This window comes from Alligator sinensis, unplaced genomic scaffold, assembly GCF_000455745.1.
Source record: "Alligator sinensis unplaced genomic scaffold, ASM45574v1 scaffold319_1, whole genome shotgun sequence".
NCBI lineage: Eukaryota > Metazoa > Chordata > Crocodylia > Alligatoridae > Alligator > Alligator sinensis.
The window spans coordinates 281026-306507 of record NW_005842375.1 but is presented as its reverse complement, the minus strand read 5'-3'; the positions used below and the strand labels follow the sequence as shown (position 1 = coordinate 306507).

At 42.6% G+C, this 25482-nt stretch overlaps 1 protein-coding gene across 2 annotated transcripts in view; it reads right to left on the bottom strand.

Annotated features, from left to right (window-relative positions):
- The window catches only part of PSTPIP1 (proline-serine-threonine phosphatase interacting protein 1), a 94026-nt gene that overhangs the window by 6443 nt on the left and 62101 nt on the right, over window positions 1-25482 (bottom strand). The window contains exons 7-14 of one of the 2 annotated variants that reach the window (XM_025210841.1): window positions 23204-23302; window positions 19464-19509; window positions 17785-17864; window positions 14754-14852; window positions 13603-13699; window positions 9963-10041; window positions 8082-8161; window positions 1395-1495 (exon numbers count right to left, since the gene is read on the bottom strand). In XM_025210841.1, the coding sequence (XP_025066626.1) occupies window positions 1395-1495; window positions 8082-8161; window positions 9963-10041; window positions 13603-13699; window positions 14754-14852; window positions 17785-17864; window positions 19464-19509; window positions 23204-23302 (681 nt within the window). The remainder of the gene's footprint in view (window positions 1-1394; window positions 1496-8081; window positions 8162-9962; window positions 10042-13602; window positions 13700-14753; window positions 14853-17784; window positions 17865-19463; window positions 19510-23203; window positions 23303-25482) is intronic. The other variant, XM_006029380.3, reaches the window with a different exon arrangement.

Sequence of the window (25482 nt, the reverse complement as noted above, 5' to 3'; positions counted from 1 at the left end):
TCTTGTATCCTAGAATTATTTAGTCTGGAGAAGAGAGAACTTTTGGGGGGTGGGGAGTGAGGAAATAGAGGGGGAGGGGATTTAATAAGGTCTTCAAGTACCTGAAGGGTGATTACCAGGGATTCTGGTTTTCTCTGATTTAAAAAAAAATCCCCAATTTTCAAATTTAAAAAAGGAACCCCAAATCCACATTTTCCATGATATATAAAATAGTGTTTCATAGATTCATAGATGCTAGGGTCAGAAGGGACCTCAACATATCATCAAGTCCGACCCCCTGCCTAGGCAGGAAGAGTGCTGGGGTCAGATGACCCCAGCCAGATGTCTATCCAGCCTTCTCTTAAAGACCCCCAAGGTAGGGAGAGCACCACCTCCTTTGGAACCCGATTCCAAATTTTGGCCACCCTTACCGTGAAGTTTTTCCTGATATCTATTTTAATCACGGAAAATGTGAATTTTGGGTTACTTTTTTTAATCCAAAAATTGAGGGGGTGTTATGAGAGAGAACCAGGATCCCTGGTGATTGCAAAGCTGATGGACAGGGGCTTTCCCTGATTGCCAGAAACAGGACTAGGAACAATAGCCTCAAACTGCAGCAGGGGAAATTCAGGTTGGAGATTAGAAGGAAATTTCTGACTACGGGGGTAGTAAAGCACTGGATCCGGCTACCTCTCTACCTCTAGAAATTGTGGAATCCTCCATCTTTGGAAGTTTTCAAAAGCAGGTTGGCCGGACACTTGGCTGGGACAGTTTGGCCAGGGATGATTCTGCCTTAAGCAGGGAGCTGGGCTAGATTGACTATGTGAGGTCCCTTCCAGCCCTCCTTTCTTATGATCCTATAGCCTAAACTTCCTCTGTGATACCAGCTTGATGCAGTATTTTCCATCTCTTCCTGAGCTAAACTCCTATCAAAAGGTTTTTGGCCTGAATCTTATATGAATATGTATAGAGAGATCTGTTGTCTTCAACTGAACTCTCTATGAGGGAAGAAGTCTGCAATAGCAGATCCTGAGACATGATGTCCTTAAATTACTTCTCTAAAGCTTTCATTGGGCCTTATCTTACACCCAGGTATTTTCCCATCATTTTAAATGTAAAAGGCTTCTGTGTGAATAAGTCTCCCCTGTCCCTTAAAAGAAACTAGTTGGGGTGGCCTGTGCCATGAACTGATAGTCAAGACTCTTGGCTGTCACCAACTAGCTGGATGAACTTGATCAAATAACTGCATGCATCTGTTTTCCCCATCTCTAAAATCCTCTATAAAATGGGGATAATACCTAGTTCCAGTGGCTGTTGAGAATTAATGTTTCAAGTGTTTTTAAGATCTTTCAGTCAACAGCATTATTTTAAACCCCAGTGCATTATGATGCATTTGTTCTTAAACCTTTGATTACCTGGGCTGTGTAGTCATAGAGCACTCTGTAGTTCTGTGATGATGTGGCTGCTGCGTGTTCACCCACATTAATGGATGCATAGACCCCATCTGTTTTCTCAGCTAAAAATAAATACAAAGAATCAGCCCCTTCTAAATGCAAGGCTTCACAAACACAAGGGTCTCTCTCTTCTGTAGGCACAAGGACATGTGTGCCTGGGAAAGCTACCATGACCTCTCTAAGTAAAATTATGCACAACTGTTGCAACTGATGAGATGACAATGCACTTGGTAGGTTCCTAGAACACTCAGAAACTAGCTTCTAACAAGTGTTAAGAAAATATTTTACCTGCTAAAACACGGTCCTCAGACTTGTAAAGAAATGTCATAATACATGTTTGATGTATGTGTTACTATAGGTGCAAACTTTTGGTGGATCAATGACTTTCCAAAGGGAAAAATAAAGCTACCACCTAAAATGTAATGCATTGAGGGAAAAGTTCTGTGCTCTTTGGTAATAATTTATATAGTCCCATGATAGTAATCTGTTACTGACTTGACCTTTCTGAATGATGTTGATCTAATCCAAACTGTCATAACTGATGACAAGAAAACATTCATTCAGTGTTGTTGCAACAAGTATAAATGCTCCACTGAGAAAGTGACACTTTGGCTTTATCTACACTGTCTGGGTTTTAGGACTGTAGCTATAATTATGTAGATAACCAGCAACATTCTCTTAGTGCAGAGGCAGCTGTATCAATACAAGAATGCCTATACTAAAACCTATGCTAGTTTAGTATAGTATGTTGGTAAAAATAAATAAAAAGAAATCCAATACAGTATAACTAGCATAGCTGTAGATCAGACCTAAGGAGAAGTCCAAAAGGATTTGATCCTGCAGCACTAAATGAAAAATTTGTCCTCAGACCAGAATCTCCTACTGGGGTACTCTGTGCACAGAACTTAAGGTGTGGAGATTTTAAAGGCACAAAGCATTCACTTAACTTTGCTCTTGCTGAAATCAGTGATATCAACTAAAAACACAAGCCCTATAAGCAAAGGTACAATAAAGATACAGAATTTTTAGAAACATGTCACAATTGTTAAGATGAATGTATTCACAAAATACATGTCATAGCTTTAGGAGTTTGTACACAGCTTTTAGAATATTAGTTTAGCCCTGGCTATGTAAAATAACTTATTCCTGGCTTTGTTTCTTGTAGCTTCTCTTCCTATGTCTGCAAGGGCCCTCTTCCTGCTGGGGGATGAAGGGGTTGCTCATGTAAATCTTCTGTGCACCGGGGGGATAATAAAGCAGACAAGAACCTTTGTAAACTTTCCCACAGTAAATCCTGGTGGGTTTAAGGCATTCCTCTTCCAAGGAATGACATGAGCTCTCTGATGGGTATGAGAAAAAATGGCTGTGATTCTTCAGCTACTGAAGGCTCTGAGTAGACGACAACCCCCAGTAATTAAATTCTACATATGGAAAATTCATAAATTTGTTATAATTTTCCAGGTATAGAAGTGAACTGTTGGAAGTTGGCTTTGATTTGTCCCCTTCCTACTGCCACAACAGGGACAATAAATCTTGGAGGGAGGGGGGTTAAATGGCCCCTTTGCCTTCTACCTCCACAACTTTACCCCCCTCCCACCCCAAATGTCACACTCTGCTATCCCTGGGCACCAGAAAGTGAGAAGTATATTTGAAAACACTGATGTGATAATTTGTAAATAGGCACAAGTCCATAGGTACCCATAAACTAGTCTAGGATTGATGCATTTCACCTTTTAACATAGGTACTCCATAAACACACCTTCAAGCAGCACTTTTATACCTACTTGTATATAGTACAAACTATACATTATATTAATCCAAAGCCAAAAGGGTCCCAGCAGAGTCAACAGCATTTCAAGCCATGGTGACCCCATGGCTAGCGCTGCTCAGTATGTGTGTGTGTATTCCAGATACTCACACAAAGGACCATATGCTAATTAGTCCCCCTCATGGCTGGAACCTTGGTGTTTTTGTAATGAGTCCTGGGATCCTCTAAAAATGTATATGCAGATGAGGCAAAGGGCAACCTGGTCCAGCTCCACCTCATGGAGGGCCTATGCTAATCAGAGGGGGGTAACAGAGGGATTCTGGGTGCACTGTTTGGGGCCACATTTGGTGATGTCTGCCAGACATTTAAGGATGGTAAAGAAATGGGAATCACTGGAGATGAGAGTGAAAAGTGCAGCTGAGCTGTGCGAGTAAAGAGGAAATTGAAATGTATGCCATGTAGTACAAGTAGCAAGTACTACCCTGCAATAAGGCTATTTATTTTATAAGTACTACCCTGCTGAGGAGTTTGTTAGTTTTGTGTGCCCTGATAGGGGTGCATGTTTAGATGCCTAGATGTTTACTGTGCAGTTAATTAGTCAACGTGCAATAAGTGTTTCGTAGAGACATGCCCACAGTGACTTGAAAAGGTTGGCATTGAGGGGCACTATTATACATCTTATTCAGATGGGCTGTACTAACCTATCCTTGTGGCAGGTTCCTATCAGCATCTCGGCCTTTTGGCTAAGATTGTGTGATCAGCAGAAAGCCTGATCCAGTGCCTTCAGGGCAGTGTCAGGTTGGCAGGAGTTCAGGAGGAAAACCCAAAGCCCAAAACAATGGCAGTGGTGGCAGGAGGTCTGATATATTCCCCATCAAGCCCAGCTCAACAAAGCCTTGGGTGGGATGATCTAATTGGGGCTGGTCCTACTTTGAGCAGGGGGTTGAACTAAATAACCTCCTAAGGCAGGGGTAGGCAAAAGGCAGCCCAGGGGCAGGATGCGGCCTGCCAGGCCATTCTATCTGGCCTGCGGGGCCTGTAAAATTTTAGAAAATTAATATTACTCTGCCCTGGGCTGCCTGTCGTGCGGCCCTCAATGGCTTGCCAAAACTCAGTAAGCGGCCCTCTGCCCAAAATAATTGCACACCCTGTCCTAAGGTCCCTTCCAACCCTAATTTTCTATGATTCTATTAAATCAAACTGCTAGGGATCTTGATGGATGCTGAGGAGAAAGATAATGTAGCATGGGAAAAGGTGACAGCAAGGATGCGGCAAATACTTTGGTTATGCTCCAGAAGGACGCTGTCCTTTGCTGGAAAAGCGGCGGTAGTTAAGGCTGTGCTACTGCCAGTTATTCTATATATGGGAATTATCTGCCACCACATGGGTGGGAATACAGCAGAAGTACAGAAGGAAATATGTGTTCTTCTGGAATGCCAAAAGAGAAAGTTTGGCTAGAGCTGAACTGTACAAAGCAAGAAAGATGGGGCGGGGGGAAGGGGATGGGAGCTACTGAGTTTGGGATTGTTCATCTTCATGAAATATGTAAGTGTGATATGTAAAGCGGTAATGGAAGGAGATGGGAAAGTAGCATGTATCACCCAATTTCACACAGTTGCAATTTTGAGGAAATGGGGAGTATATCAGACCTCTTTGAAGAGTCCATGGGTGTGGCAACTGCCAATTTGCTATATGAGGATGCAAGGTATACAGAGGTATAAAATAGGGAAGGTAGGACTGGAGGTCCTGAAGGATCAGAAGAAATTGATGAAAGTGATAAAGGGAGAGACAGGATGATGCCAGTGGGAAACTTCACAGAAGGACAAGCAAAGAAGATGTGGAAAGCAGTGGTAGGTAAACAACTAAAAGGGGAACATGCTGACCTAGCGTGGATGGTTGTAAGAAATATGTTGCCAGTGAGAGAGGTGCAACACAGATAGGGCTTGACAAGCTCATCAAGATGCCCAAGGGAGAGATTTGGGGAAGAAGAAATAGTGGGGTGTGTTTTGGGAGTGCACATATGCAAAAGCGGGTGTGGGAAAGGGTCTGTCCTTTCTGAGCGTCACCAAAATAAACCTGTCGTTAGCGCAGAGATGGTACTATCTGGGCTTATACCAAACGGACCAGAGGAAATGTTATTAAGGACTTTATTAGCATGTGTTCAAACTACTTTATAGAAAGTAAGAAAGCTCTGGGTATTTAAGGGATTGGCTTTCACTGAAATTGTGTGCCTGAGCTGGCACTGTGTGAACTGAAATATTACATGAATTGGGACAAGGAAGATATCAGAGAGGAAGAGGCAGAGAAGTGGAGGAAAAAGGACTGGACACACTTGTTTAACCAAACCAACAGAGATGACTGATGGGAGGGGCAGAGAGTTTCAGGTGGTTACTGAGCTAACAGTTTTTTCATGGGTTTCTGTAAGAAGAAATAGACTTCTATAAGGGCTTGTTTTTTGTGGGAAGTAGATGTATGTTGCTTCAGGGTTTAATGTAGTTGTATGTTTTTGATATGTAGTTGTTTTTGCAATATGAAGTCTTGGTAAAACAAGGATGTTCAATATGTGAAGCTTTGTATGTGTAAGATGATAAGTGTGTGTTTAATACAATTTTGTAAATGAAAAAAAAGGTTTCTGTTGGTATGTTTGCCCAATATGAGCTATCTGTTTTATAGCCATGCTCAGTGTTGGCTGTTCTTAATCAGCTTCATAGTTGGTTTCCATTACTGAGCATGTGCTGCTATTGACAGTAATTTAATAAACAATGTATTTAATGAGGTTTTCTTGAATGTAAATGTACGCTGAGGACTTTTCATGGGGGAGCTTTATTGGGGGAACCTCATCAATAAAACAGAATTGTTCCATTTTTTTGAAGGGCTTGTTTCTCTGAAGAAATAAATGAGTGTATTTAAATATAAGCACGCTTATGTTTTTCCTGCAGTTAGTTGCTGCAAAGCGCAGCTCATTTAGCTGTTTCTGCTCTTGCCCTTGTGTGTTGCAGAGTGGGGCAGGGGATTTGTATCCCTCGGTTCTTTGTGCTGGCCATCTCAAGGAGTCTGTCCTTGTCATTTGTGGGAGAACTTGTGGGGAATTGTGAAAAGGCTTTAGAGGACTATCCGAACGCAGGTGATTCAGCCTGTTTCTTCATTGCAAAGAATATAGATTATAGCCAGAGCAGAGTCTGGGTTCTTATCTCTATCCTCAGGCTTAAAACACCTCCAAACCCAAGTCAAAGGTTTTTCTGTATTGATGATGAAGTGCGGATTTAGCTAAAATCCAGGTTAGAGGTTGGGTTAACTGCACAGTGAAGAAAGACTAGAGGTAAGATGTTGCTGTAGAAAAGGGCAGTTTGTAATCTCCATGGAAGGTAATAAATTGGAGTACCTTCTAAACTACCTGGTACTCTTTGCTTTAACCTGCTAACTGGTGTGAATGGCAAGCTGCCTTATTTTTGCTAGAATTTTACCTTGCGTTATTCACCCCATGCCAGCTGGCACAGGCAGCTATGAGCAGAAGAGGAACTGAGATGGGAGCATGTAGCAAACCATGTGGAGAGCACACAGCAACAATTCAGAAAGGGTTAATGAAGGGGTTAATCACCTTCTCAGCTCTAAGGAGCTGGCTCGAAACAGTTGCTAAAAAAATACTGCAGCCCAGGCAGAATGAGGCGGCAAGAGGAGGCTGCCTTGCTGCAGGCTTGGAGAAATGAAGGAGGAGTAATGTGGTGCGAGAGGCTGATAAGCAGGGAAGGTAGGAACTGGTTCAAGGAGGCAGAAAGGGATCAAAACAGCAGACCATAACTGTTAACACAGAGGCCCTGAGCTGATACACAGACAACAGGGTAGACCTGGCTTCCCTTAACCGCCCCACCCCTGCAGGAAGGGACGAGCCAAGGGCTAATGAGCCCCAGATTGTGAAGAAACCCAAGGTGGCTTGTGGGGTTGGGTTTGAACTCTTACAGTGAGAGGGAGAGACAACTGTTACAGATGGAAAGGTGTGGGGGGAGCCAAGGGGTTTCCATGCCAAGCTCAGACGCAGGGGGTTGTCGCAGACACTGAGCCCTTTGAGGAGGCCTGGGCTTTAATATAAATATGTACAGTGTGTGGCAGAAACAGTTCACTTTTTAATGTGCTGTTGCACAGGCACTAGGGACTTGGCTTTGTGAGAAACTGAATACCTTTGGCTTCCATTCAAGTTGTATTCAGAGGAACGTGACTGAAATTCATGAAAATAGAAATCACTTGGTGCCTTACAGATCTAACTTGCGTTGACAGCCTTGAAAATTTTCCGCAGGCTGGGGTCAAACGTGAGGCCCTACAGAGAGACATATATTCAGTGTCTGGGTGGCCAAATGGACAGGTAGGCGCAAGAAAGGAAACTGGTTTAGGTACGTTGTTTAAGCTGCTCAGAATCAGTTTGTTCCTGAGAGGAGACGTGCAGGTGAAACGCCCTTGTCTTGTTTTAAATCAAGTCAATACAAATGCCACAAGCCATTATTACCTGTGTTGTCAAAATACTGTGCTGCAGCACCCTCTAATGAAAGAATCACATAGGTGACATGGGATTTGGTTTGGAAAAATAATACTGGAGAAGAATGGATGCTTATATTTACAGAAGTGCCAGGTTGGGCCAACAGAAGTCTTGATAAAAATTCATGCGTGCTTTGCACGATGCTGTATATCCTGTAGGAAAAACTGCAGTCGCTAGACCCCAAGATCTGGCTCAGAACATACATTCCTTGCTGACATTAGCTTGTTAGATAGCTAACACGTGGACTGTCCTGTTACACTCCAAACAACAAATATTTGCATGTTTGATTTGAACTGATATGACATTAAACAGATATACTTTTAAAGTTAAATTTGAGGGGAAAAAAACATACCAAGAGGAGGGGCTGTGGGAATGATGGGTTCACTGGTGTTTTTGCTATTTCCATGCAATAATCCAGAGAATCTGTAGAGCCAAAAGAAGCCAATGACAGAAGGTAAAGATATTAAGTATACTCCTCACATCCCTGAGTAACTTAATCTTCCCCACATCTACTGCAATTCTGGTTGTTATATTCACCCACCAGTGTGTGTGTGTGTGTGTGTGTGTGTGTGTGTGGTCTGCAACTAGTTTTTTACACTGGTAGAGCACTAGATACCTCTATTTTTATTAAAAGTTCCCCAAACCAAGTTATATATCAAATCTGTTGAAATTTGCCAGTCACTAAATAGTGTATAAACTAGATCCGTTGTTATTATTTTTTAAAAAGTTTTGCTTTATGAACAGTTGAAAATCTAAAGGCACATAAGGCAAAGTACCCACCATCCCATTGTATATACTTGATAGGTCTGTTCATTAGTTAATTTGAGTGGTTGCATTTTGTTTTAAAAAAATAAGAAGTGCTGATGCAACTGAACATTAAAAATGCTTCATTCTGGAATACTGATTATCACAATTTGCCAAGATACATCAGGCTATTGACTTTCCTCCTTGGATGTGTTCAGCAGCACAGCTGGCCTAAGGACCGGGAGAAACCAACCAAGCTGGGAATCTGGGTCAAGAATTTAGAAAAATACTAGTAATTTCTTTCACTGCCTGACTTGGATATTGTAAAGCCCTGATTTTCATATGGTCAGTGCTCAGCATTTTTGGAAAACTGAGCTTCCCAAATGATCAGAAATTGAAGCACTCAAAGTGAGTCCTCACTTGAAAGTTTGGCCCCCCTCTTTCCCCATCTATACCAGTACAAAGTTACTGGGCATGCATCTGGTGGTTTGAATCAAAATACAACTTTCATTTGTAAGATATTCAGTATTAGAAATCATTAACTTTCAGTTAGAAATTACATCTAATATACCAAAGTACTCTGTATAACTTCTCCAATTTATCAGGCTTGCTAACCAACAGGGCCTTGTATAGCTTTTGGTAGTCTCACAGATTAATAGAAAGACTCAAATGTTACAGTAAAAGCAGTACAGCTTATACTGTAGTATGAATGACACTTCATAGTGGTATGTGAGTGTTTATGCCAGTATAGTAGCCAGGAATAAGCTATACTGAAATAAGACATTTACACCAGTGTAAGTATATCCACACTACTTCTTTTACTGGGGTGCCTATTTCAATATAGAGAAAAAGACCCCCTAACCAACAGGATTATACCAGTAAATGTTTATACGTGTAGATCAGGCCTTATATTATTTGTGATGTTTGGCATGGTGCTGCACTGAGGTTTAGGACAGAAGTTATTGCTGAAGATTTATCTGGCCTCCCCCTGTCCCCACATAAGTTTTATTCTTGGCCACAATTCTCTCACAAAATAAATCGGATATAGTGACTGAGCAGGTAAGGCAACAGCTCTAGAGCTATAAGTTTGAGCCCCACTCTAGACTCATGCTGAAGGCTCTTCTCAGCTGTAAAGGAGTATCTGGTTGTTCAGGCTGGGGAGTCGGAGGTAGCTGGCACATCATTTCCTTGTACAGCCATGGGCTATAGGAGCTGATGTGCCCCAATGGGCAGTTTGACTCAGGCAGTTTTTAAATTTGAAATATTTGCTGACCATGGAGATTCTTCTAAATGTAGTCCTTTTCCCTGCCTCCTAGAAACACCAAATTGAATTATTAATTCTCCTGTACTTTTAATTCCTTTGTTCATGTTTGTTGGTGTGTGTGTCGTGCATATTCTTTTCACCACAAAAGTTTCATTACTTGTAAGATTCTGATTTACTCTAAAATTCATGTAACCCTATCTGCAAGGGTCCATCCTTGGTACTCACTTTTTAATCATCCCACAAGACTGGGTTGGGCTGCCTTTAGGAGGTTCTCTGTCATAATAATTTTCATATCCTATTGGACCTGCAATAGCGCAATAAAAATCAGAGAGGTAGTCAGTCAGAAGGCAGGGTAGATATGCATCTTTATAGACTAAATAAGATTATATGTATAGAGAGAGAGGACAAACTTTCTTGGGCTGAAGCTCACTTCATCAGATGCTGTGAAAGGATATGCAGAAAGCAGAGTATAAGAAGGAAAGAGAATTTAGAATATAAAAGACAAGGGGGGGGAGAGAAATATAAGAAAGAGGAGGGGGACAGTGCTAGGAGATAAAATAAAAATCAACCATGTAGACAAGCAGAATGCAATCATTCTTTTCCTCGCCCTGGCCTGCAATTATTTTTTTCCCTTATAATACAGTAGTTGGAGACACCTAGAACAAGAGCAGTTAATAGAAATCCAGTCTCCTGTTTAATGCCTAGGTGCAGCCTCCAGAGTCCTTGGAGCCCATCTAGAATAGGAAAACTACTGTTTGCTAAGAGTAGGTTCTAGTAATATTTGCAGCTGAGCTGATGCAGTTTCACTGCAAGCACAGGCAATGCCAAACAGTGGTCAGCACCATTTCAAGTTATGGTTAAATTCTAACCCAGAAATCAGCTAACTTCATAATAACTGTGTCACATTAGTTATCCTATAGGGCTTTTAGTAGAAAAGAATGACCATCCTCTATCTGGAGGCTAGTGCTCATTCAGCTCTATTGGGTTTTTCAAATGATTAATTTTGACAGACATTCAGAAATTCTGTATACATTTGGGGATTTTGATTACTTATTTATTTTGGCCTTATCCCCAGGTGTTATGATGCTGGCCTTGCCTAGTCTATGCCTGTATAGTGATAGTCTCCTAACTCTTACTTCCCAAACAGAGTTTATATTTATTTTCATTCATTCATTCATTTCATTTATTCATTCATTCATTCCCTCTTCTCAAATACAGAAGTATTGCTGTTTTTCGCTGTCCACTATGCTGCCAGTCAAGCTCAGAATTGGGGCTGTTTTAAAGTCAAACTTTAAAAATAAATGGTCTCAACCTCATTATTTTTCCTCAGACATGCACAGCACTTGTGGATCCCACAGTAGTTATTTGGTGTGGTGGGTGTTCAGCACATTTGAAAATCATGCTCATGGAAATTTTGGGATTTCCTGTCCATGGTAAAGATGTCCTTCTGTTACCCTTGTAAAATGTCAGTTTGCAAGACTCTGCTTCCAGTATCCACATGCACTTAGAATTTACTTGGAAGAAGGAAGAGTGCATTACCTGACAACAAAAAAGTACTTGTCTCTCACATGAGATTATCTCTGGCTCTCCTTCTATATAATAAATGCCAAGATACCCAAGGGAGAGATTTGGGGAAGAAGAAATAGTGGGGTGTGTTTTGGGAGTGTACATCTGCAAAGCAAGTGTGGGATTTGGATTTGGCTTGAATTGGGGACAGTGATTTGATTCGTTGATTTGGATCACTGTCCCTGATTCGATTCATCCGAATCCAGATCTGAAGATTCAATGCTGATTCAGAGAATCAGTGATTTGGACATACACACAGCTTTAAATGTTTTTTCTACATACCTCGAGGTACTAGCACAGCTTGTGAATGCTGTGATGCTGGGGTGGATGGGGCGTCCCACAGAAGTGCAGGGGGGGCCCTCCACATGCTCAGTGGTGAACCCGGAAGTGGACCAGAAGTGCTTCTAGTCCACTTCCAGGTCTGCTGCCCAGCGTGCTGGGGAGCCCCCCACCCGCACGCTCCTGTGGGACACTGCATGCGCTCCAGCATCACAGCACTCACGAGCCCCTTCTACCTAGAGGTATGTAGAAAAAACATTTAAAGCTGTCTCTACGTCCAAATCTCCGAATCTTTCCAAAGATCTCTGAATCAATTTGGAGGGTTCCGATTTGATTCGGAGAGATTCAAGGGTCCTTTGATTCAATTCAGATTCAGAGATTCAGCCACCGAATTGGGCCGAATCTCTGCCGAATCGAATCAGGGACTGAAGCTTCGCACAGCCCTACTAAGAACATAGGCAGGCAAGATGCTTTGAGTAGAAGTGGTATCTTTTATTAGACCAACTGAGTAGTTGGAAAAAAGTTCTTAGCAAGCTTCCAGATGCAGCCACCCTTCATCAGGCATAGGAAATTTCTATGTGAGACTCTTCATGACCTTTTGACTTAAATGAACATTGACTGAGTTCCCATAAGCATTGGGATCGTATCTGTTTTTGGGTTCTCTTTATGAGTAAAGCATGCCAATGTGTTTGGAGGCAAAACATGGTACTATTCAGAGCTGGTCAGATATCCTTTGATGAAACAGTTTAATCAGAAAATGCCAATTCATCAAACCAAAAATGATTTTCAGAAACCATCTTGGGTTGACAAATTTTCCTCAGTTTCTTATAGAGAGAGAGAGACCTGGCTTTTGGATGCATCACTAGGGAGACGGAGCCCCCAGGGTCCTGGTTCCACAGCCTCCCTGCCATTCAATTTGCCTGCGGGCCCAGGAGCCTGGCAGCCCCAGTTCAGATATTCTAGACTCGCTTCTGTGGAGCCAGGACCCTAGAAGTCCCTGGACAGATTGCCAGGATTGGTAGCCAGGGAAACTGGTTGTCCCAGTAGTCTGAAAGCATAGTGGTCCCCATCATGGGGCAATCCTTATGGCAGAGCTGCCCCAGAACAGCAGACCCTGGAAACTGATATTGAGAAGAATCAGTCACAGTCAGGAGCTGCTGGAGTTCCTGTAAGTATATCTTGTTTTAGAGAGACGTTGTTTCAGTATTTCTGGAACCCATATTGTTGTCTTTTGTTTGTTTTTTTTAATTTACAGTTAAAAAAAAAACAGGTTTCATTCTGAATTCCTACAAAGCCAGACATAGTTTCATAGTAGGTAGGGTCGGAAGGGACATAAGCAGATCATCAAGTCTGACCCCCTGCCATGGGCAGGAAAAAATGCTGGGGTCAAATGACCCCAGCAAGGTGATTATCTAGCCTCCTTTTGAAGACCCCCAGGGTAGGAGTGAGCACCACTTCCCTTGGAAGTTGGTTCCAGATCCTAGCCGCCCTGACTGTGAAGTAGTGCCTCCTGATATCTAGCCTAAACCTACTCTCAATCAATTTATGGCCATTATTCCTAGTTACTCCTGGTGGTGCTTGGGGGAACAGAATCTCTCCCATTCCCCGCAGGGCCCCCCTGGTAAGTTTATAGATGGCCACCAGATCCCCTCTCAGCCTTCTCTTGTGGAGACTGAACAGGTTCAGGTCTCGTAGCCTCTCCTCGTAGGGCCTGCCCTGCTGCCCCATGATCATGTGAGTGGCCCTCCTCTGGACCCTCTCAATGCTGCCCACATCCTTCCTGAAGTTTACATTTTACATAAAAATAAATAAAATCCCTTGCAACCAGAGATCCGGCATGTCATCTAGCTACAGTTCAGTCTTCTACAAATACCAACTATTTAAGCTGCTGAGGGCCCCCTGTGAGGTCAGTGTTCTTCCCCCTCTATAAAATGGGGATAATTTAGATAGAATTTCTGTTATGCAGACTACATGTACAGTAATAGTTACCTAGTTGAAAAAGATCATTGGTAATAATTACCTGGTGGCTCTGTTCCTGTCATTTTATTCTTAATAAAGCAGTCCATGTCTGATTCTACAGTACAGTTTTCCAAGCTAAGCCGAACCTCTTCATACAGCTACAAAACAGAGAACAAGGGTTTTAAGTTCTGGCCTTTAGTGTGACAAACTTCTAAGGTGGAATCTTCTCCTGATCTCTGTTTCTCTTCCTTAAAAGAAGACTGTCCACTTGGAAAGTATTTGCATGTTACACAGCTATTTATTTCTGCTGCAAACAACATCTTGATATAGAAGTCCAGGCAACAGCTTTACAAGCTGACAATTTAATAATAGCTATTTAATTTAGTAGAGCAATGTGTAATGAGAGCCAGTAGCTGGAAGTTAAAGCCAAAGAAATCTGACTTGGAAATAAACACACAGTTTTAATACTGAAAGTGATTCACCCTTGAAACAGACTACCAAGAAAAGTGGTAGTGTTTCTGTCTCTTGATGTCTTCAGACCAAAACTAGTTGCCTTTCTGGAACATGTACTTGAGCCTCAACAGTTGTGTGACTAAATAGAAAGGTAACTTGATTAAATTTTATGTCCAGTGTTAGGAGCTCAAACTACATGATCCCATCTGACTTTAAACTCAATGAATTGATTAAAATCTTTCAGAGGCTGTTGTTTCCAAAGGCATCTGTAAACATTTCCTTGGGTTTTGAGAGATCTTCAGTAGTTTAACTGATCTGAACAGAGAATGCCTGGATGGAATTCCATTGAAAGTAGGGTTTGACAGGTCATGTACCTGCAAAGATTTGTATTATTAAAATAAAATTAGTCATTTTTCTCCCACTATACAGGGGATGACCATACAATTAGTACATTTGTGTTTAAAGTTAACCTGGTGATTGGAGTCATGACCCTGGAGATTAAGGAGAAGGGATGGGAGTTGCTGTCACCGAGCTTGCTTTGGAATCTCTTGAGTCCATGCAGGATCAACTATTCCTTTTAAATTCAGTGGGGAGGTAAAGCTGGCTTGTGGTTTCTTGCCTTGGCTGAGTGTGCTGTGATGGCCAGAATCATAACCAGGCAACAGCAAAGTTGCTGGAGGCATTCAGTGAGCATGAAGAGGGATAAAATGGGATTATGACTTTAAAGGACACATTTTTCTCTTTGGGAAAAACCTGTACCTCATCATCCTTCACACTCTGCATGGAGAATTGGTTACAGTGAACCCATAGGGAGTTCCGGAGGATGGTGATACGGTCGCACTCCTGGAGTTGAAAGGCCTGAAATCCAAAAGCAGAGCTGTCAAATATCATGGTGGTTGTTATTTACATTTTTAGTAGCACCTAGCGGCCCTCACTGTGGAGAAGGCCTTCATTATACCATGCTCATATACCTGCAAACCATTCCTAAACGTGCCACAGTCGACTGTTGGGACAATCTTAAAAAAATAAATCTGCATTATACACAGTAGTTGAGGGAGTTTTTTGTTTCTTTGTTTTTGTTGTTTTTTAAAGTAAACTGAGGTATATTTTCCATGGAAAAGCTGGGAAAGGGGTACATGGAGAAGGGAACAGCATTTTGATCTAATAGATGACTTCTCCGCATACTGTCTATGCTACTGGAATCCTGCTGTAAACAAGTCAGGGGCAACGTTGTTGTAATTGGATGCCTGATGGTGGCTGTATATAGAATATAGGTGATGCCAGAAGTGGCTACTGATGCCTGCAGTTGGTATCTGTTTGGAAGAACTTTCTAGGTAGAAAATCTTTGACTTGTGCTTTTTCTCCAGTTTTTTTTCCCCTTTATTTTTAAGGATGTTCACATAGTAAAATTAGATTTTTGTGTTGCTTCTCAGTTTATCTGTTCCTATGTCTTCAGCTGATTGTTGTTCTGAGGTGAGATGGGGAGTTGGAATGTGAATTCAGGTGGGAAAACATATAGGTGAACTCTTTTTTTTTCTATAATTGTTTTTACAACAAAGCCAAAAATAAATGTTATCTCCAAGCTGAGCTGTTCTTCCCAACAGAATGTTTTTTTTTTGTTTTCCACAAGGTGCAAAAGGCTCAGATGCTTCTTGCCATCTGGTTGCTTCTTCATTTGTTAGTACTTATGTTAACAGCACCAAAAAATTACTCAGCTTTTGAAAAAGCATTGAGTAAATACAATCCCTGTCTTTTAAGAGACACAAGGCATGGGGCAGTTGACATGAGAGTATGAAGAAATCAACTGGTCAGAGAAACAGGAGGGGAATCATTATAGGGACAGTGGATAATGAGAGTGAAGGAGGGAGAGTGAGGCTAGTTTGGGTCTGCAAGTCAGGGGAATTGGCTTCATTTAACATATGAAAAATGTAACCACAACCATTTAATATAGGGGAGGTTCCCTCCAATGGAAAAACTTTGTCAACTTCCCTACTGACAGAAATGTCAAAATATCTGAATAGGTTTTTTCAATATATATATACAAAAAATGAAACGGAAACAAAACTTTTCTTTCCCAAACAGTGGAATGGACATTCTGGGTTATGACCAACTCTAGTCAGGTCCTCGGGTCCTGTTAAGAGCCAGCCAGAGGAAGCCATTCGTAGCATGTAATAGCAACAACCTTAATGGATCTGCAGATAATGAACCATAAAATAGACACTATAGAGTTTTACATGTCAATGGATGGTAAATTGCATAAACTAACAACATATGCACACCACCAGACACTGCCTTAGAGACACACTTTGCATACATTTTTATTTTGCAACCTCCTCAGAAATCTACCAATAGTTCATTTACTGAAAAGCATGTTTAGGAGGAGGAATTCAACAAAGTAATTCCTTTGCAAAAGATAAGTTTGTGCTAACGGATTTGGGAAGGTTATGGGTTCTGTAGTCTGGCATGTATACATTGGTGATAGGAGAGTAAGAAGGGAAAAGGAAATAAAGGAAAATCTTTTAGAATTCCTTTAAATGAAATAAAGGAAAATCTGTCTTGGAGGAGATTTTAGACTTGATTCCATTTCTATGGAACATTTGCTGTTTTAGCTGTGGGACTTTCCAGTGATTCCCAACAGGGAAAGTTTAGGAGAAGGCAGGGAACTGGAAGGTCCCGCTCCTGGCATTTGCATTTATGTGGAAATAAAAACTTGAAACAAGCAAACATAGCAAAAGTGAACTTTAACAGATGGACACATATACAAGACAGAGAAATGTAAAGGGACAAAATGAAATTCAGGTGAGCTAATATGTTCCTAATAGGGATGTTAACCAGTTCCTGAAGACTGTCATAGAAAATGTACAAAATAGATATAAAACCTAGTTACTCTTCCTGATGATGGAAGTGTAACTATATTTTCTTGCCCTTGAATCAAAGCAAAAATTACTCCATACTAGTAAGTGAATAGCATTTTACAAGGATGATGTAAAAATATTCAGTGATATTAAACTAGATCGCAAATTGTCTTGCTATAGACTGGTGTCCTCTTCACTTAGAGAGGTGTAACAGACACGCTTACTAAATGTGCTACTCACTAAGGCTGGGGGGGAAGTTCTTTATGTCCTTTCAGTTTCTGCAATGTAATTTTTTTTCTATCCTGATTTGGGGCAAGAGGTCAAGCTCAAAACATTCTCATAAGCCAGTAATGGGCGGGGGAATAAGCAGGTAAACTCAATTGTTTTGTTTTGGTTTTTTGACTGTTTAAACTTTTTAAAATAGTAAATTAGCTAAAACTTTTAAAAATTAAAAATAATTTCTATCTTGAAATATATTTTTCAATTGTTTCAAATTGGATTTGTTAAAACCAATCCTTTCCTGTGACATTTTGCTTATGATTTAGTGATATTTTGTCAGAAAATGATCAGTTAAGAAATATGTTTATCTTGGCTCTGATTAAATAGAACAGCCATTAAGCAAGCATAATCTCATTTTATACCCAGGGACAGGTCATCAACTGGTGGAAATTTAAAACCATACCTTTGTAATCACACCAGTTCAGAATTTGTCTCCTGCATTCAATGTGCGAGAGTAAAGAGTGAGCAAGTCAGCTAACAATCTCATTTTCAATCTAGGGTAGTCTTTAGAGGATTCTTGAAGCAGTCACATATTCACAGACCATCCAAAGCATGTAAGGAATCCCTCCCTCTTGAAACTGGATGCTGGGCTAAGATACACTTTTTATTTCACTCCACTTGTGCGCATACAAAGGGTTATGAAGGTCAATATTTACCTTGCAGGTTTTGATATGTTCCTGCTCCCATTCAGTCCTGGCCTTGTCCAGCTGCTCTATGTTCTGCTTGTACACCCTCTCTGTCAACAGAGACATGTGAAATAGAAACTTACCCAGTTAGATAAGATAATGTAGCCTCCTCATATCTCTTCCTCTTACGTATTACTATGGTTTTATTATGGAAATACATAGCTCTAACCCAGGGGTGTCAAACTCGCTCTGTGCCCTGGATACCTGCCTGGATCTGGACTGTAGGGCTTTCTGCAGGTCAGATCAGTGAGACAAGTGGGGAAAGCAGCAGGGTCAGCAGCTGTGGCAGTAGTGGGGCCAGTGGCAGCAGCGGAGGTGATGAGCCAAGTGGCAGTGATGTGTTGCCAGAGCCTTTCTTTTACCCCTCCCCTGCCAATGGCCATGTCCACGGGCACCCCGGGGCCCAGATTATGTGGAAGGTTTTGCCCCTGCTAGCTCAGTCCCCAAATTCCATGTCCCCCCTACTGCCTCACCAGGAGCACTGTGGACTTAATAGATCAGCTCCATATGCCATACGTTTGCTACCCCTGCCCTAAACTGTACCCTACAAAATACAGTACACTAGAATCTGGTTCACCAAGAAGGTGGCTGCTTACCTCATGGTAGCTTCATGAAGCAACACTGACCTCTCTGACCTACTGATACATCACACACACCTTAGCCAGGCTGAAGTAACATGGAATTGCATTTTCCTGACAAACAAGATACCTTGGGAGAACCCAGGAGAACTGGTCCCAGTGGCACAGGAGTAATGTGTTTCATTTCAGTCATGAAACAGAGCCGAGCTCCTGGTGTTTCTGATACTGTATTTGGGCTCACAGCTGGGTCATCTACCATAGTTGTTCATGGCCAGGGATCCTGGTTTTCTTTGATTTAAAAAAAAATCCCCAATTTTCAGATAAAAAAGTAACCCCAAATCCACATTTTTTCCATAATTAAAATGAAATACCACTAATACTACTCTTTTTTTATTGTGAAAATTGGGGTGGGAGTTTATCGGAGAAAACCAGGATCCCTGTTCGTGACTGAATACAGATATATATGGTCCTTGATCTGAGTTGGAGTAGTTGAAGACTTTTCTGTGCCTTAACATAGCATACATAAGGGGCATACCAGAAAAAAGAAAGACAGAAAAAAGACGTATGCTGCTTTTAGAGGATTACCTCTTCTAGAAGGCAGTGGGTAGGTTTATACGGCTTTCCCAGTGCTGCTGGTATAAGCCAGTCCCAAGCAGGCTCTGCCCGTTTGCTCCTGCTCCTATTCATCAAACCTGGAAACGAGGCAGTGAAACTGCACTGAGAGCAACCCCCATAGCAAGCAGTTTCCAGATCTTTCAGTGCTTAAGTGTGGCAGAAGGGGAGATGCTTCCAGAGTGGCTTCACCCCTTCATTTCCAGGATAGACATGGGGAAGAGGGAGTGGGCAGGCAGGCTGTGTTCAAAGGACAGCCCTCCCCTTGAGCACTGGGGAAGGGGTGTAGACATACCCCAGCATCCTGGAACAGTAGCCTCACTAGCCTGTGGGGGTGAGTTTTTAGGAAGTTGCATTTCAAATGGGTGGGTTTACTTTTAATAGCACACCGTTGGATTCAGCTTCATGTGGGACCCTCTAAAAAGCAAACTCTACATTTAATTGCAAATAGAATAGCACCTGCTTCATTCGCCGAATCTCTGTATTGCTTAGCTTTGTTTTGACTCTGAAATAAAAAAGACAAAACTGAAATTAAGACTTTTCCATATTCTTTTTTTTTCTTTTTAACCAGTCAACAAACCAGAGGGTATAAAATTAATTGCCCAACCTTGCCAACAATTACTATCTGGCTAAGAGCCAAGCATTATTGTATTGACTTTATATTAAAAACTAGAGATCTCATCCTCAGCTGGTGTAAATAGTTATAGGTGTGTTGACTTAAGTGAACTCTGACAATTTACATAATGTGAGAGTCTGGCCTTATGTACTGCCTTTGTACACTTTCCTGGCAGTTGCTCTTTTTGGCTAGGGACAGACATTACACATAAACCAGTTTAAGTGATCCAAAACTGGTTTAAACCTGTAACAGAACAAAAGTTCAGTGCTCATAAATCACTTTCAAAATGGCTGAAACTGATCTGGGATAAACTTGGATGGATGTAGTATCAGACTTAACTGATTTAGGTCAAACCAGTTTATGGACATTCGGTCCCAGACCCCTTCCTGGTTCAAGTTAACTTACAGCCCCTCAGAATGCTTTGTGGCCCTGGGCTGTGCTGTCTGGTCCAGCACAGCGGGGCTGGCCCCTCCTCCAGCCATCTCACAGCTAAAGCACTAAAGTCTTTGCTTCCCACCAGCACCTGTCAGCCTGGCAGGGGGCAAGGGAATGGACCCCCAGAACCTTCTAGTCTCCCCTCTGTACAAGACAAGGGGAAGGAAAGCCCCAGCAGTGGAGAGGTCGGGGGGGCGGGGAACATGCCCATGCTGGCTTGGCATCAGACCCTCCCAGGCAGGTCTTCCCAGTGTGGTGGGGGGGTAGCCCCCACTGGGGGCTCTTCAGTCCCCCACAGGCCAACTTGCTGGGCTGGGATCTGCTCAGCCTTATCCCTTCCACAGCCCCCATCTGAGAGGCAGGGACCAGGGGGTCAAGTGTACCAGGCCAGGTGGGCACTAGCTTCCCCAGCCAGGGTCTGTCCAGTGTGGAGGGAGGGGAAGTCCCCGCTAGGATCTTTTCACTCCCCCACAACCTAGCTTACCAGGCTGGCATGCGCTCAGCCCCACCCCACCTGAGAGAAGCAGGGGGCGGGGAGGGGAATGCACTGGGCAGGCGGCTCGCCAGGCTGCAGGGTTACAAAAAGCCCCCAGTGGGGGCTTTCACTGGGAGGACTGGGGGGCCAGTGTCAGGTCGGGCTGGTGCATTTCCCTTCCCGCCCCCTGCCTCTCACAGGCAGGGGGTGCTGGGGAGGGGGCAGGGCTGAACTCGTGCCCACCTGGTGAGCCAGGCTTTTTGGGAGTGAAAAGCCCCAGTGGGGACTTTAACCGCCTCTTCCACCTCCCCCCACCCCGAACCGGCAGACCCTGGTTGGTGGTCCAGTCCCAGGCCAGGCTAATGTCTTCTCCCCTTCCCTGCCTCCATTTTCAGAGGTGGGGGCCTGGGGAGAAGGTGGGGGTGAGCTGATCCCAGCCCGAGGAGCCAGACTGTAGGGGAGCAAGAAGTCCCCCTACAGAGGGGGAAGCCCAAGAGGACTTCCCCCTCTGTGCTGGGCAGACCTCAGCTGGGGGAGCCAGTGCCTGGCTGGCCTGGTGCATTTGCCCCCTCCCCCAAGCCCCCACCTCTCACAGGCAGGGGTTGGGGAGGAGGCAGGGATCAGCTGATTCTAGCCCTGTGAACTGGGCTGCTGGGGAGCAAAAAACCCCTGGTGGTGTCTTTCCCCCACACTGGGCAGACCCCAGCTGGGGGGCCAGGGCCAGGTGGTGCATTCCCCATCCCCATGCTCCTCTGAGGCAGGGACTGGGGAAAGATTTTCCTCTGGCTCTCCCTTCCCAGCGGATGATTGTGGGGGGGGAAGTGTCTAGCAGCCAATCAAGCCTGGGTTGCTACTGGGCTGGGTTTAGCAGCCTCAGGCATGAGTAGTGGTGTACATGAGCGCCCCAGACTCCTGGCCTGGGCCAGTGTAGGCTTCTGCCTGTCTTGGCCACCCAAACATTGAACGTCTGTTAAGTTTGTTATCGGATCAAGCTATGCAGCTTAGAAAAACCTGCAAAGATTGAACTCATTCCATCTTAGGCTTTTTTAACCTCTCCATAAGTGTTTGCAGAATCTGACCCCCCTTTCTCCTCCTGCTGATAGAATATATTTATACTGGGGACAATATGTGACTGCTGAACAGGACCTTAAAAAGAATGAAATGGCAGTTGAAATTCCTCCTCTCCTCCCAGTTCCTCAGGTAACATCCCCAGATAAGCAGCCAGATTTGAAGGAACAGGATGAACCTTCTAAAATATTTTTGCAACTGTTACATTTCTTGGCTGTTTCCAATAGCAACTTAAAAACCCTGAAAGCAAAATTCCCTTCTCAGTAGAATGTCTTTGTATTTTACAGCTCTTTAAAATGGAAAATCTGGGCAGACTATTGACAACCCAGTACTTCCTGGTTTTACTGCACCAGATGGTGATGACAACATGTTAATGCAGTGTTCTTGAAGCCTGTATTCTGTCCTTCCAGGCAATGTTCAAACTAAGATTCCCATAATTATGCTCCTTTACTGCAGCTGGCTGGAAAATATGTGATAAGTCAGAACCCAGCATCGTCTTTATTAATTTCCTGTCCTAAACTGTTTGCTGTTGCTGTTGCTCTGCAAAGTGAAACAGCTAACAATTTCCATGCGAGCTGCCACTCTGTATTTCAGTGGGGGGAGAAACGATCGTGTTCATGTCAACGTGTGTAAAGTTAATGGCACTGAAACACCCTGGTACCTTTTGGGGGAAAGGCACTAGGCGAGATTCTGATCCCTGACAAATAAATAGGGATTTTCCTCTTTACTTAGGACCAGGTTTTCATTCAGTATTTATAACAAAGATCTAATTTGTTATTCATCAAAGGTTTTGGGATACTAGATACCAAATGCTTATTTCCAGTGCCATTTTTAGATATTTTTTTTCCCACAAGAGATGAGGTTTGATCTTCTCTGCTTACACTGCACTGATTTTTATGGAGCAAAAGGGAGTTAATTTATTTTGTTTTCCCCATCTGTTCCATTGTAAAATGTTCCCATTAAAAGTTACTGAATCGTCAGCTAAAAACATAAGATGAAGGCAATGAAGGACTGAATTGCCTGCCTTTTCAATAATTTATTTTTAAGTTTGTAAATTCACGTGAAATTGAACTAGCTACCGAGAGAAAAATATTGATTTAAAGATGAGATTATTATATCTACATTGGTTAACACACGTTAACAAAAGGCAGAAACACTTGATTAACATGTTTCTTTCCACCTTGCACTTCTATGAATCATTTGACATTTAAAACAAAAACATTAAGCTTCTCCGTAGAATTCTAAGAGCATCTGAACGTTTTCTAATGAAGGGCTGTACCAGTCACATTACTCAATCCCAGTAGCCCCCATTTTGCTTTTTAAAAACACTCACAGCTCTGATCTTGTCTCACTCAGTTCTACTAATTGTTCAAAGGGCTCTGTCTGTCTGTGAAAGCCTTCTTCTCCAGGTATTGTTACACATCTTGAATGTTCCAGGTTAATTTGAATAGAAAGCAGCTTCTGAAATGTATGCACCTTCCCACAGAGTGGATGGTTCTAACCTTTGTTTCCATCATACTCTGCTGAACCTTGACTATGAAAACTGAATCGTCTACTAGCCTTTCTCTCTTAGCATTGCTTAAATAAAACTAAAGTCTCCAATACCTTTTCTGTTTGCTTTTGGTTGCCCGAAGCACTTATCCGCTCAGAGGTTTGCTCAGCCTCATCCGCGTCCTTGCACTTCTGCTCGTAGGTCTTTTTTGACTGCATTAAAATAAATTGAATAGAAGGTTTGTTTGTAGGTCAGATAATAGGACTGTATTCTTTCCAGCATGACAATATCTCTTCTGCAGGCAAAAGAAACAAAACTACATACAGGTCTTTGGACAGTTTAAATTGACAGTGCTGAGAGACAGATATAAAAATAGAGCTGGAGAGACACTCTGGATGCTGACTAGTCAAATGAGCAGCGCACCAACTAGCCTGCTTCAGCATCCTGTAGATAGTACTGCCATGGATCACAATGATTCAAAGACCCCATTCAGAATCAGTGCCCCATTGAAGTGGGGACCGCACAGACCCACACAGTGAAAAACATTCCCTGATCTGAAGACTTAACAATCAAAATAGCAGAGCTGGAGGAGAGGAGGGGTGGATTTTTCATTTCATGGAAAATCCCATAATGTTTTTAGAAGAGCAACTCCCATGCTGAAAGAGAATGAAAACAAAAATCTCAGTTTCCCATTAAATTAAATTCTTGAGCAAATGTTTCAGGTTGATCAGAGCATCTAATTTCAGTACAATCAACACGTCATTCCAATTTTGATGTTTTTAAAAATATTCTATGATAAGACGATTTAAATTTAAAAAATCAAATAAATATGACAATATAAAAATAAAACATTTCTGACATCAAAATAATTTTTCTCTGTAAATGAAATGTTATTGCTATCTACTCAGTGTTTTGCTTTTGACAAGTCAGCCTCTGACAGAAAAGAGTTATGTAATAGCTCTACTACATAAGCAAGACTGACAAATAGTGGAAGAGGAAATGATTTGCCACAACCACATCGCAGGCCAGTGGCAGGACCAGGAGTAGAATCCTGGCCTCCTGAATTCATGTCCAGTGCCTGTTCATTGGCTCACATTGCTTCCAAAAATACTGCCTTGGTCAGTAGAAGTGAAGTCCTGTCGGAAATGTTGTTTGTTTGCACCTCTCTAGTACCCAAGTCCCCAGTCCTATACCAGTAGCCCGCTGTGCTAAGTTTGTACAGAACAAAAGCACTGTCCCTCTCACGAGAAGTTTATACTAACAAGAGACAAGAGGTGGAAGCAACAAACTTGAAGAGCATAAAGAAACAGAAAGACAGTACAGGTCAGCATGATAGATGGTACCCACTAGCCACCTCTGTCATCACGCTGTTTTATAGACATCGTGTCAAAGGAAAGTTTTACTGAGAAAAAGGGAGGGCAATAAAATGGCTTTGCCAATGTTTACAAGGCACTCCAGCATGGTAAAAAGCACAGAGCTTCTTGTTTGAAAACTAGATCCATGAGCAATGAAGGCTGGCACCAGGGTTGTCCTTGGGGGGGTGCGAATCAGGGCGACCGCCTTGGGCCCTGCACTTTGAGGGGGGCCTGCGGAGCTGGGCGGAGCAGCAGCGGCATGGAGCTGGGCAGCGCGGTGGCTCCTCATTTAGCCGCTTGCTACTCCCTACCCCCACTTTCCCCCTCCGCCGCTGCTTCTTCAGGTCCAGGATTGGAGCAGGGATGGGGCCCCGCATGGGCTGATTTACCCCGGGCCCCACACCCTGCTTGGGTCGCCTCTGGCTGGCACCATGAGAGGCTAAAATCTACTTTAGACGTGGTATTATGTAAACAACAGCATATATCCAATCTTAATGTCTACCTCAACAACTATGGCTTTTACTCTTCTTATCTCTTTTAAACCAAAATTAACATCATTAGCAAAAGGAGCTGAATGTTATTACTGCTTATGCATCATCAACAGACTTGCCAGCTACATCCCATGGCTAAATCAGGTTTATCATCCAGTTGTCTTAGACAATTAGAATGACACCCATGATTCTGGCGGCCAAATTTAAGCTGTGGAATCTATATGAATGGTATCAGTATATGAGTCAGTAAGGACTTGTCTCAACTTTGAAATCCCTAGCTTGAATATTGCAGGCTGACTAGTAGGAAAAAATAAACATTTTAGCTTATAAACCAAGTGAGTTCAAGACAAGAGTCACTAAGGTTAATAAATAATAAACAATAATCCAAAATTTGTTCTTATTGTGATCCTGCACTGAAAAGTGACACTTGAAATCAGAGCAAAGTTTATTTGTTTGCCCTGCAATTGAGATTTGTGGAAAATCACTCCATTTTCTAGGTCTGTTGAAATCATGCTAGCCGGCCATGGGTGAAAGGGAGGAGGGGAA